Genomic DNA, 12,055 nt, shown 5'->3' on the forward strand with positions numbered 1-12,055 from the left:
AAGGTTTAGTTAAGGCCTTCCAGGCACTTGGGACTCACCAGATGAGTGGTGGGACATCAAGCCTATGGATTATTAATGGGTAGTAATTATCTTCTGGCTGTTGCCCACAAGTGGTCAGCAGTTTGAATGCAGCCCACAGGAATGGCAGTACCCGCCTGTCACTCCATGCTAGCTGCCCACGTACCAGTGCTATTTGGATCTCATACTAATTACTTCTTTTCAACACTGGGTAATGGCCTTTAACAGGCTTGCCTGTGACTTGCTTGGAGATGTGTAATAATCAGCCAAGTAGTAACTGGCAGAGCTGCAGGGAGTGCTGGAAAAGCAGCACTGAGCTCCTTCAGACTATATTCATCAGAGACTGCTGCCTGGTTCTGGGGTTTTTCTCCCTTTGCTTAATCTTTCTGGAGCCAATTACCTTCATAAGCTGCTGAAAAATTAAAGAGACGGGGACATGGCCTGCTATAGTAGGTAATCTCACTTTGTCACTTTTAATGAAAATGCAGCACATGTGGCTTCTGGGTTTTTTTTTTTTTTTTTCCTTTTGTTTTAAAGGCGACTAGTATCTGTAAGGTTCATTTCTGCTATAGCAGGGATGGCATAGGGGGGAAAAAAGCTCCCTGGTGTGGGCCCAGTGTGCTAGTGCACAGTTCCCAGGATATGCTGAGCGCTGCAGCTGGAATTATATAATTGGTGACAAATTAATTTCCTGTCCAGCAAGAGGCCCCCATAAATTACTGTGGTTCTTGTTGTGGCATCAGAAGAAAACCCAAATCATTGTGTCTGCCACTGTACAAGTAACATAAAGATACTACCCAACCTGAAGACCTTATGAGCTATGTCTTTTAAATCATTATCTTAATTTTGCTTTGAACACAAACATCAGTTAATAATAAAATCCTCCAGTTTCCTATGCCAGTTTTAGTCTCAGATTGGAACTGTTCCTGGAACAACAAATCTGCAAACACTGCACTCTTTGCAGCAACACTTGTGGTTTCTGCAGCATTTTAAGATGTTTCTACCTTTTGTTTTGTTTGTTTTTGGTTTTTTGTTTGTTTGGTTGGTTTTGGGTTTTTTTGGGGTTTTTTTTGACATGTGAACATATCCCTCCTTTTCCCCTCCTTTTATGGTTTCTTCTAGGGAACAGAATTACCCAGGTAGACACTTCAGTCTTCACTGGCTGAGAACTTTAAGGACTGGCATATACAGAAACTTTGAAGTGAAGCCTGACAAGAGCAATGTCCCTTCTTGCAATGCTTTAGCATTGGCCAGGCACTCTGAGTAGAGCAGGCCTTTGAAAAATTAAAGGAAGTGTATCTGTGTTTTTTCTGCTGGTGGGGGGACAGGCCCCTGTCTCTGGTAAGTTGAGACCAGGGTGTATAACAGTTTGTATGAAAGAGGTGGTAATGGGGTCCTCATGCAAAAGACTGACTTCAAAATGCAGAGCTAGTACCTGATAACACTGGTCAAGCTGCATAGGGGAAACAGGACAGGGACATATTTGCATAGAGTGTTAGGCCTCTGTAGCACACTTAAAATGGGAAGGAGAATTCCATGTTATCAGGACTTTGGTACTTGAGTTGCTTCCCTGGTGTGTTCGTTCCTAGAAATAAGGTCATTGTGTCCCAAGGAGCTCTTCCATCCAACTTATCATAGGAGCTTTTGGGGGACGAGAGGTTTTCTGTACTTTCTAAATAGGCCAGCACTGATAGTGAACTGTATGAGTCTTATCCCGAGAGGAAAAAAATCCTTGTAAGATAAGCACAGAGGAACCTGGAAACTGTGGGTTTACCATCTACTTGCTCTAGGTAACAGCAGAGCCATATAGGGGCCAGTTACCCAGAGATGGATTTGGGATACTTGTATGTGTTTCCAGACTCAAAGAGGCAGCTTGTCTGCAGTGGGCGAGGATCTTACATTTTTGGCTGAGGCATGGAAAAATAGTAGCCATTTTCACCAGAAATCTCTCTGAGAGTCTCCATCATCATACTGTACCCTAGGTGGGTTGAAAGAGCATTGTGCTCTTCTTCTGTGGACACCAAAATCCCAGCTTGCTCCTGAAGAGACAATCAAACAATTCACCCTGGAAAGCATGATGACACTTACTACAGTTTGAGCAAGACCAGTTATGGTCCTTTGTGGCCTAAGTTGCTCCTCCCAGCAAGCTGCCAATACCTCAAGGCTGAGCCTGTTGCACCCAACAAATGTTTGTTGCTCTTGTTGCTATGCTCCAAAGTCCTCCCTGTTCTAGGTGATGGACAAATGCAATCTCCTTTTCCCTGAAAATGCTAAAGGAAAGAGAAAAATCTTTTGCAAACCAACTGCTGTTGGTTTTGGTTTTGTTTTTTTTCTTGAACCACATTCTAGTCTGGTCAGCATTCAAGTGTGGAAATGTGTGGTGCTGTGGTTAAAACAAGGGATGTGAGTCACAAGTCCTGAACGTGTAAATACCATTTTTTTTCCCCCAGAAGCTGCTCCATAACCTTGGGTAGATGACATGACCTGACAGTGGCTCTCTTCACTTCCTCCACTCTGGGAGCCTCATCTATAAAAGCTGTCAGAAAAGAGGAAGGCAGTAAATTGTGCATTGTGAGTGCAGGTTTAGGTTAAAATATTTCTCTCAGGTTTGGGTGGGATTTGGTCTGGTGTGACTGTACTTTGAGATCAGTACCGAATATAAAGCATGCCTGATAGACCTTACCTTTGATTATGCCTAGTGTTTCCTTCTCTGTTCCCTTTGCCACTTCAGCTTTTTTAGGGCTCAGAATCAACAGGCTTTGTTATGGATTTGCACTGTATGTTACTGCAGCCACAACCTCAACAAGGTCCAAGACATGTGATGTTTTCTGCATTCCTGCAAAATGTCTTGTGACTCTGGCCATTTTTTCAGGAGGTGTCTGTAGCCCATTGCTGGGTTTTCCTGCTAAGGCAGGGCTGGAAACAACATGCAGCTCCCTGCTGAGTGGAACATGATACAAATGGTTTGAACAGGCCTGTCTTCAGTACTGTGATGGGTTCTCCATGTCACTTTCCTTGTGTGCCTAAGCTGGAAAAGTGGTATCAACCATGTGACAGCTGGATGGTAGAGGAGTGCTCAGCATAAAGTTTATTTTGCTGAAGGGTCCTGGTCCTAGCTTAAAAGGCCAGTTTCCTTGGCTGAGCTATTCCTCCTTCAGATTCCTCTGTATTGGCAGGTTTCTCCAGGATGAAGTTGGAAGTAACCCACTTCTCTTCACTGTATTCCTGCACTGGTCTTCAAACTAACTGAATAGATGGCTCCCAGAGGACCCATCCCTGGTTTCAAGCAGTGTCATGCACAGTTGGGACTGTGAACTGGGAAGTAGTGTCTGCAGCTGTGCATATCTTGTGAACCTGTCAGTACTTGACTGTATTCAACTCTTGTTATTCTGATTAAAGAAGCTACAGTAGCCTGAGATACTGCAGCTGTTAACCTTACTGCGAAACAGTTCGTATCATAATTCCCTAGTAGATCTGGACAGCATTTTCCAGGTAACTTTTTATATTGGCTAAAAACTGCTTCTTTAGATGGTCTATATGCATTTTTGCATGTTAGTGGAATTAGCTGAAGTAGAAAAGATGCCTCTGAAAAAGTCTGAGTATTTTCACTTTTTGTTTTCAACACCTTTTCCACCTGAAACTCAAATAAAAGATGTTTTGAATTGGAATAATGTATGTGTTTCAAGCCCAAGCGAAACTTAGTTTGACATATTTCTCCTACCTGGAAAATGAAGGCTTTTGGTTGTTGACTTTCGCTTGGCCAGCAAGTGAAACAAAAGATTACTTTTGTTGCTGCTGTTGTGTGTGGTGCATGCTATGAACCTGTTTGAGTTTGCACTGGCAACCTAACTGCCTTGGCCCCTGGGAGATCCCTTAGATAGGATTATCATACACTTAGTGTCAAAAGAAGAGCTCCTGTGCTCTATCCTCCCTTCTCTATTCCATATGTCCTACTTTCTGAGCTATTTGGCTCCTATAGCCAGGATGTCTGAGGGCATACTGGACTTCTGAAGAATTTATTTTCCCAGCCCCATTACAAAGCAAGGCTGGTTCCCCTTTGCCTCTGTGAAGGGCACTCAGGCATCTCTGCTCTTTCCTGGGCTTTCTGGGCAGTGATGTGGGCCATGCCTTGGTTGAGCCCGCAGGCTTTACTCTGAATGTGACCATTCAGAGTAGCCCATGGCATTGCTTAGCTGTGTTTCATGATCGCTGTGTGCTCTGCTCACAGCCCATATGCAGCTATCTTCTCATTTTTGTCTTGGGTGTCAGAGTTTCTGAAGCAGGGATGAACTTTCTGTGCTGTGTCTCCCTGGTGCCACACCAGTGAGCTAGTGACTGGGGCTTGTGGGTGGTTTAGTTTGGTTGCTAAAAGGAAAGAGAAAAGGCACAAAGTTTGCTTTTAAGAGTGTCTTTGGACTGTGTGAATGATCTACATGTCTCAGCTGCTTTTAAATATCACTGCCCCTTCCTGGGTGATGACACATGTCCTGTTAAAGTTGTGTTACTTCTCACATCTTAAAGCTCGGTCTAATTCCTTTTGTGGTGTGAAGCACATTGAGTGAACCCGGTAGGTTACACCTCTTGGCAGCACCACCTCACTCATGCTGTGCTGTAAACAGTTTGCTGCTTGGATCGTGCTTGTGCGTTTGTATTAATAACTTTGTAATTTTTTATTTGAATTTATCCGATGTACCTAAGGCCATTATAGCGTACTCACTGTTACAATATGAGTGATTCACAATCCACAGTGTAGTGATTTCTTTCCCCTCCAATAACTCTATCATAGGAGGGAACAGAAGTGATATGAGTTTGTGTATAAAGAGGCCAGATAATACACTGGATAAAGAATGGGCTGAACTGAGTCTCCTTTTTAAAAGCAGCACTAAAGAAAATAATAACTATATTCTCATTCTTAGACTCTGCAACTTTACTGGACTTTACTTTTAAAATCCTCCTTTCTTCAGTCAACCCAATTTTCTCTTATCTCTTCATAGTTCTGGATTATCATAATTTTAGGCATCAGTGCTGAGCTGCCAAATAGATCCCCAGAAAATTGTTATTGACAAGAGATTATTTATTAAACCAGATGATATTTAGAAAGTCAGATTCTCATGCAAACAAATATTTTATGTTGGTGATATTTAATGTTTTGATTTGAGACCTAGTAACTTAAAATGGCTAGATATAAAAATGAATTGCAGGTTGGTAAATTATTTGTCAATTATTAATGCACTAACCACAGTATAATTAATGGTGATGATTAAAATTTAATTGTTAATTAATTTCTAATTATATTGTTTATAAGTTACATATTTATTGACCTGAAAGCATGATCAGCTACCAAACTTCTGATATGGGAATCTGACATTTCCAGTACTTTGTTTTTCAACATGAAAACATTATCTGAGCCCTGAATGTAAGAATAGGAGTTAGTAAAAGTTACTTGAATATGCCTGAAAACCAGGCAGGCTTAGGTTTTATGTGACAAACTGTTTCACCAGCTCACTAATTTCTAGCCTGTATACTGCAGGGCAATCAGTGCAATTCCCAAGAAATCCGTGAAGGTTTTAATGAGCCTTGACATGTTCAGTGTGCAGTCAGCATGAAGCTTTTGGCAAAGGCTGATACACACAGATCCAGACTCCTAAGGAGCCAGCTGCTAATCCTGACACTTGCCCAAGGAACTTAAATAGTGGGAACTCTATATCGCCTCGATTCAGCTCTTCCTCTGTAAAATTACTGTGTCCATAATCTACCTCACTCATAAATATATTTGCTGAACAAATTTCCCATACTGTTGCTGTTTTAGTATACTTGGTGTAGGTGTTTCTGCTAGAACACTTTTGTTCTTTATTAGGGAACAAGGATTACCCTGTCCTTTAATTTTTCCAAGATTCAACTTCTGTAGAAGTCACTGATCTTAACAGTATATATCCCGTTGGTTTCTGGGTGTGTGGATCAAAACCTTCAGTTAACTAAAGTGATTCTGACTTTTTGTAGATGCTCAGTCTTGTGGTCTTACAGGTAGCGTAAAAACCTGAATGTATTATTTAGAGTTTTAGAGCTCCACTTTTACACTGAACTATCAATAGACATTTAGGAAGTGAAGCTACATGCTGACAAACCAGGTCCATAGCAAGTTGGCAGAGTCATCCCAGTGATATCCTTAAACAAAATTGTTGAGAAAGGTAACTACTCATTAGAGCCTAAGGAAATTATGTTAATTTCAGATTTCAGCATCCTTAATGTAATACTTTTGACTGGGAGCTACTTTATTTTTTTAATTTGGTGGTCCAGTGTTTTAGATTCCTATGCTCAAACTGTAAAGGAATGATTTTATTTTAATTCGTTCTAAAATGTAAAGGTGTAAGTATCATATTCTTACGAAGTCAAAGACCAAGAGATTCCAGCAAACACAAGCAAAGCCAACTTTCTCAGACAGATATCCACATCTGCTAGTCAGAATGGCAGCACTAAGACTCCACAGGAAAAATCAAGAGTGCATGAAAACTAGGTGTTCCTGCTCCAGCAGGGGGATTGGACTAGATGATCTTTCGAGATCCCTTCCAATCTCTAACATTCTGTGATTCTGTGAAAACTCAAGCAAAATTTGTAACAGGAAGGTTATATTTTATTAGGTCAACTAATGCATCTGAAGATAAGAAACAGACATACTTTTGTGTACATAAATATTCTGGCATGCACAGAGATGAAACTGGCATTCATTTTTGTTAAATAAACACTAATGTGTGTATTAAGATGAACAGAGAAAAGGGACAGCTCCTGGTAAATGGGGCAGACTTTTAAAATTCTTTTTGCTGCTGTGCTCTTATTATCTTGGGTGAAGAGAGTTGCCCTTGGCACTCTGAATTTCCTGGATAATTTTAACAGTTGTCCCTTTCCATTTAAAACTTTCTAAGTAGTATCTAAAGATTTTGGAGGAATAAGCACTGGGGAATGATGTGTAGAGCACTGTGATGAAAGTAGCCCAGAAACAAGATGTGGCTTTCAAAAGATTCTTCCCTTCCTTCCCCCACTTAAACCATACACAGAAACACATCCTAGGTGGTCGAGAAGGCATTGCCTGGAAGTACAAAGTGCCTGAATTTTACGTGTGATTGTTATAGTGGGTTAAAAGCTGGAGTCGGGACAAGGGCAGATCCCGCTGCTTCAGTATTTGTACATTTTGAAAAGCCAATTTGGCAAGCAGCATAACAAGAGCCTAACAAGTGGATGGACATATGGGGAGGTAAAATAATTGTGCATTAGGAAGACGGTGCAGATGTGAGCTGAAGGGCGTAACTCCATATGGCGCATTGCTGACCTTCAGTTGGTGCCTCAATGACAGTATGCGGTGCAGGCCGCACCATCTGAGGGATGCTGTACTGGGAGCGGGACCGAAACCAGACAGAACTGGATTTACACAGATCATCTGCTTCCTAGAAAAAGATAAAGCAGCTACTGACAGCTGTTGTGCCTGAGATCATCATGGTATTACTGCACCTTGCAACTCTGACACCTTCCCTAAACACTTAGTGTATACCATGCTTCAGGAAAAATACACTGTTACCACTACTAAAGTGATCGTGGCTCTTAATGCCTGTTAATCCCCTGTCCAGGATACCTGATTTCTGACCGTGTTCCTTATGGTTTAAAAGACTTTATGTGCCTTTTGAAAGGAAATTACTGAATCCTTTCAAACACAGATTATTAAAAATCTTGTGGTTAGCATGTTTATTTGAGAAACATCATGGATTTTTTTAATAAACTAACCCCAGAGGGATGTGTGTATTAGGTAGAATAGCTGTGGCACTCCATTAGTAAAGTGGGATGAGTGGAGGGTATAATTCTTCAACCTAGAAATCCTTTGATGACATACACTTGATAAATCCAAACTGTAAGTTACAATTTATTATCATTTGTTCTTCCCTTTCCCTTTTGGCTGTTAATCCTAACACTGACTAAGAGTTTGCCCTCATTTTATCAATGGCTGCTTGAAGAGCTCAGAAGGATTTGCTCCAGTATTCACCAGAAGTCTCTGATATATGAGATTGTAGGCTAACACCGATAATCTTTTGTGAGGAAGTGTCACAATACATACATCGATCATCTAAGCCTCTGTCTGTCAGACTCTCCCAACCCAACCGTATTTTTCATGACACAATGTGGCGCATGGCCTTTAAATTACCCATCTGTCTGACAAATCAGTGAGTGTGGCAGAAACTGGCAGCAGTTTGACGTCGCCTATCACTTTAACTGAAGTGAAAGTAATGCAAACAGATTTATGGGATCTCCTTTGATTATAGACTATGAATATATTTGGAATTGATGTTTAGGAAGAAGACACAACAGAAAGGCAGGAAAGGCTTGTAGGCAAAAGCACTAGTGTTGTGTTTGCAGCTTTGCTTTACTATGAGGGAGATTGTTCTGTTCTTAAATTTTTCCCTCCATGTACAATGCATCTCAACTGAATATGTCTCACTTTTTTTTTCATTTTTCTTTTTCTTTTTTATTTTTTTTTCTTTTTGTTCTGGGTGATTATTTAGCTATTCTAAATTAATAACTTTATAAATATCAAGGCTAGGTTTTCTTAAATGTGGTTGCAGTACAGCTATTAAATATATTTGTAGTGTTCACTGCATAGCAGTAAATATAGCTGAATTTCCAAGTGTGCTCTGAATACAATAGAGCACAGCAGAACACACATGGCTGTTGTAAGCTGACAAGGATGGCTCCTTGCTCCAATGCTGGTGAGGACTTGAGTTCTCTTATGGAGTAGAGCAAAGCACTGACAGGTTTTTTTGATCCAGTGGTTTATCTTTGTTGCATAAGTAACTAAGACCTTGGCTTTTGCCCTTTGATAACTCATGCAGAGACTCTGGCCCTAGAATAGTATTGCCTTGAACCTGATTCATAAACGAAGTCTGCTGTAACAAGCCTGTTTTTTTAAAAAGGGGGTTTTATCTTACTTACTGAGGCTGTTGTTGAAGCATAGTGGTGAATTCATGATGGTGAAAGATGGGACTGAGAACTGCTGAGTATGTGTCATGTACAGGCAACAACAGGTCCATTCAAAAAACTCTTGTCTGCAGCTGAGCTCTTGAAGTCCTAAACCATCCAATCCAAGTAAGCAGTAGGGTGGTACCATTTGGGTGTTAGTACATTTGTTGAATCATTTTCTAAGCTCTCCAGAGCTTACACAAGCTTCTCTTGATGCATGGTTTAGTGAGGTAGGTGGTGTTGGGTTGGACTTGATGATCCTTGAGGTCTTTTCCAACCTTAATAATGATTCTATGATTCTGCTTCACTTTCTTCAGAGAAGCCATGGACTTAAGTGTTCACTTCTTTTTTTTAAAGGAATAGTTTTCGTGAACGAAGGTGCAAGTGTTGGAAGTCATTTAATAAAACAGTTGTGGTTCAGCTGTGATGGCTTTTGCCCAGATTCCAGGGGAAATTGTGATTTATGCCATTGCCACAGAAACTCAGGCGTTCCCTAAACACCTTCAGAGTTTCCTCATGCCAGGCAGCACTGAGCTACCAGCAGTCTGTCGCTGGTACGGGTTCCTGTGTTCCCCTGTTATCACAGCCATTGGTAGCTATGGGGATCATGATCTACAGCTGCTTAGCTCTGAGAAAAGCTTTTCTGAATCGGGAGTCCTTCTCCTGAATTCTGCTTGGGGGATGTTGGTGTAACCTTGATCTGAATTTGGTTTGTTGCTTCCAGCATACAGTCTAAACTTTTGTCCAGTCATTGTGGCTCTGTGGGCCTTTCAAAACAGTGGAGGGAAGATGTCTTATGGGGCAGATATTCTTCTAAACAAACCAAACAGGTTTGCCTTGGAAAGAAATAAATGGGTAACATTCTCCTTTGTGCAGACCCCATTTTCATTAGGATGATTGCTGCATGGAAGAAGGTGCTGGCAAATGGAGTTCATCACTGATGGGATGGGTGCTTTCCAGACCAGAGTTACTTATTTGGAAACCGCATCCCAATGGGTTTGGGCTGTTGGCAGTGTCACTCCTGCATTTTCAGGCAGTCTTTGTCTCCAGCCTTTGGACATGATGATGAGAGGCCTTTTTGACTTCCGGGCACAGGCTTCTGCCAAGCTTGTGGCAGCTAGGTTCTTGCATAAGCATCTCCTCCCACCTCCCTAGGTGAGGAGGTGAAGGCAATTGTGCCAAGTGTTTCATCTCCTCACACAAGGTTGTGTCTGCAGGATTTCATGAGCCCTCTGCAGAAATACTGGGGTGGTTTGTAACAAAACTTAAGGGTCACGGTGAGGAAGAAGTACAGCAGGCAGCAGAGATCTTGGTGTCTGACTGAGGTTGCCATGTAGGTTTTGAAGTTCCCAGGAGCCTCTGGGTGCTTCCACAGCGAAGGCTAGCTGGTCTTTGGGGTCTGTCTCTCACCTCTTCCTGTCTGGAACCTCGTTAGTGGGAACATATGCGGAGCTTTGTTTTGGGTAAAGGAAGCCCTGATGTATTTGCATTTAGCCTCTAGCAGACTAGGACATCCCCAGTTCTTGCTGTTTTTCCAAACCCAAGCTACTCCTGTTTTAAAATTTCCATCCACAGTTTTCCCATTAGGTCCTGTCTGCCTGCATCCCACGGCCATTCTGGTAACACGCTCATTAGAGAGCCCTTTTTGCAAGTACCACACCTTGTTGGTGTTTGTGAGGGAAGCCATTTCTACATTAGTAGCACAGAAGACAGGTATACTATCCTAATGCAGTGTTCAAACCGTGGAGCTAGGCAGCGTCATGGTGAAAAAGAAAGCTACAGAAGGTGTATTTGCTAAGGTTGTTCCTCTGGTATAATCCTGTGTCTGCTATGAGTTTTTTTTCAAACACAGCTTTGTCAGTCAGGGACCTCACCAAGGCAGGCACAACTTTGGTGGAGCTGTGGCTTTAGGCATGTTCTGCATAGCTCTAGTAGCAGAGCAGAGGGCACACGAGCAAAGTCACACTGGGGTCCCTTTTGGTTTAAACTAGTCCTAGACTATTATCTGTAGGCAGGAGCTCTGAAACCAAAGGAAAGCATTGGTTTCTAGTGCTGACCTTCAGTACAGCGTGGTCTGAATGTCATGTTTAGGACCCAGTGAATGATAGAGATGAAGATCTCTAAGTGCAGCCTGGCCCCTGTGCTTCTAGTCCCTTTCGCTAACTGCTGAAACACCTGCTTTTTATGAATAATGAATTTTTTCTTTACCTCTAGGGAAGATGCATAAACTTCACCCGGGTGAAATCAGATGGAACCTCTGCCCCTTACAGCCCACCGCTGAAGCTGCTGCGGCGCGATGATGTTCCCCTCAACAATGCTCCGAGGAATCCTTCTTCTCCTGTGTCTCTTCAGCCCCCTTCCAGGCAGCCGCCTCCTGGTCCACCGCCATCCCGAGCCCCTCCTGGACCTCCTCCTTCGCGCCCACCCCCACAACCCATGGCTTAGAGTGCAGCAAAACCCTTGTCGACAAAACATGTCTCATTGCTGAACACGGCATATTTATTGAGTATTGGTTTACAGTTAAAGATATCAGAATTTGTTGCTGGTCAGCAAAAAAAGAAGAAAGAAAAAAAAAGAAAAATTGCCAAGTGTGAATTTTAGTGTATGGATATATTTATACCACATAGGCCGAGTAAACAGTCAGTGGATAGATTCAGAGCTATGGGGTATAGAAATAAACCAAAGTGATCATCTAGATACAGTAGCAGATTTTTGTATGTATACATTTAAAGATCTATTTACATATGACATTTGTCTGACTTGGTATGTCAGATCATTCATTAATAACTTTAAGTGGTACACATGCATCAGTTGTTTTGATAGCTGCCACCTGCAAGTTGTTTAAACATATTTCATTGAGGAATTTGCTTTCTTTTCCCCAACAGTACTGCATCCAGATGTTAGTATGGAACAATAATTGCAAAAATATGCCTTTTGTTCTGCATGTGGAATTTCCATGAATGTTTATAAGAAGGCTAGTGATAATGAGGTAAAATGAGACTATGTACCAATAATCTAGCAACAAGTAATCTAGCAT

The 12,055-nt window shown here is 41.8% G+C and overlaps 1 protein-coding gene across 1 annotated transcript in view; it reads left to right on the forward strand.

Annotated features, from left to right (window-relative positions):
- The window catches only part of LOC104469539 (anthrax toxin receptor 1-like), a 56,236-nt gene extending 44,773 nt beyond the window's left edge, over nucleotides 1-11,463 (forward strand). Inside the window, exons 18-19 of the mRNA XM_010084079.1 lie at nucleotides 11,233-11,300; nucleotides 11,343-11,463. Of these exons, the coding sequence (XP_010082381.1) occupies nucleotides 11,233-11,300; nucleotides 11,343-11,463 (189 nt within the window). The remainder of the gene's footprint in view (nucleotides 1-11,232; nucleotides 11,301-11,342) is intronic.
- Nucleotides 11,464-12,055: the final 592 nt, after the last annotated feature.

Source organism: Pterocles gutturalis, unplaced genomic scaffold (assembly GCF_000699245.1).
Source record: "Pterocles gutturalis isolate BGI_N339 unplaced genomic scaffold, ASM69924v1 scaffold24820, whole genome shotgun sequence".
NCBI lineage: Eukaryota > Metazoa > Chordata > Aves > Pterocliformes > Pteroclidae > Pterocles > Pterocles gutturalis.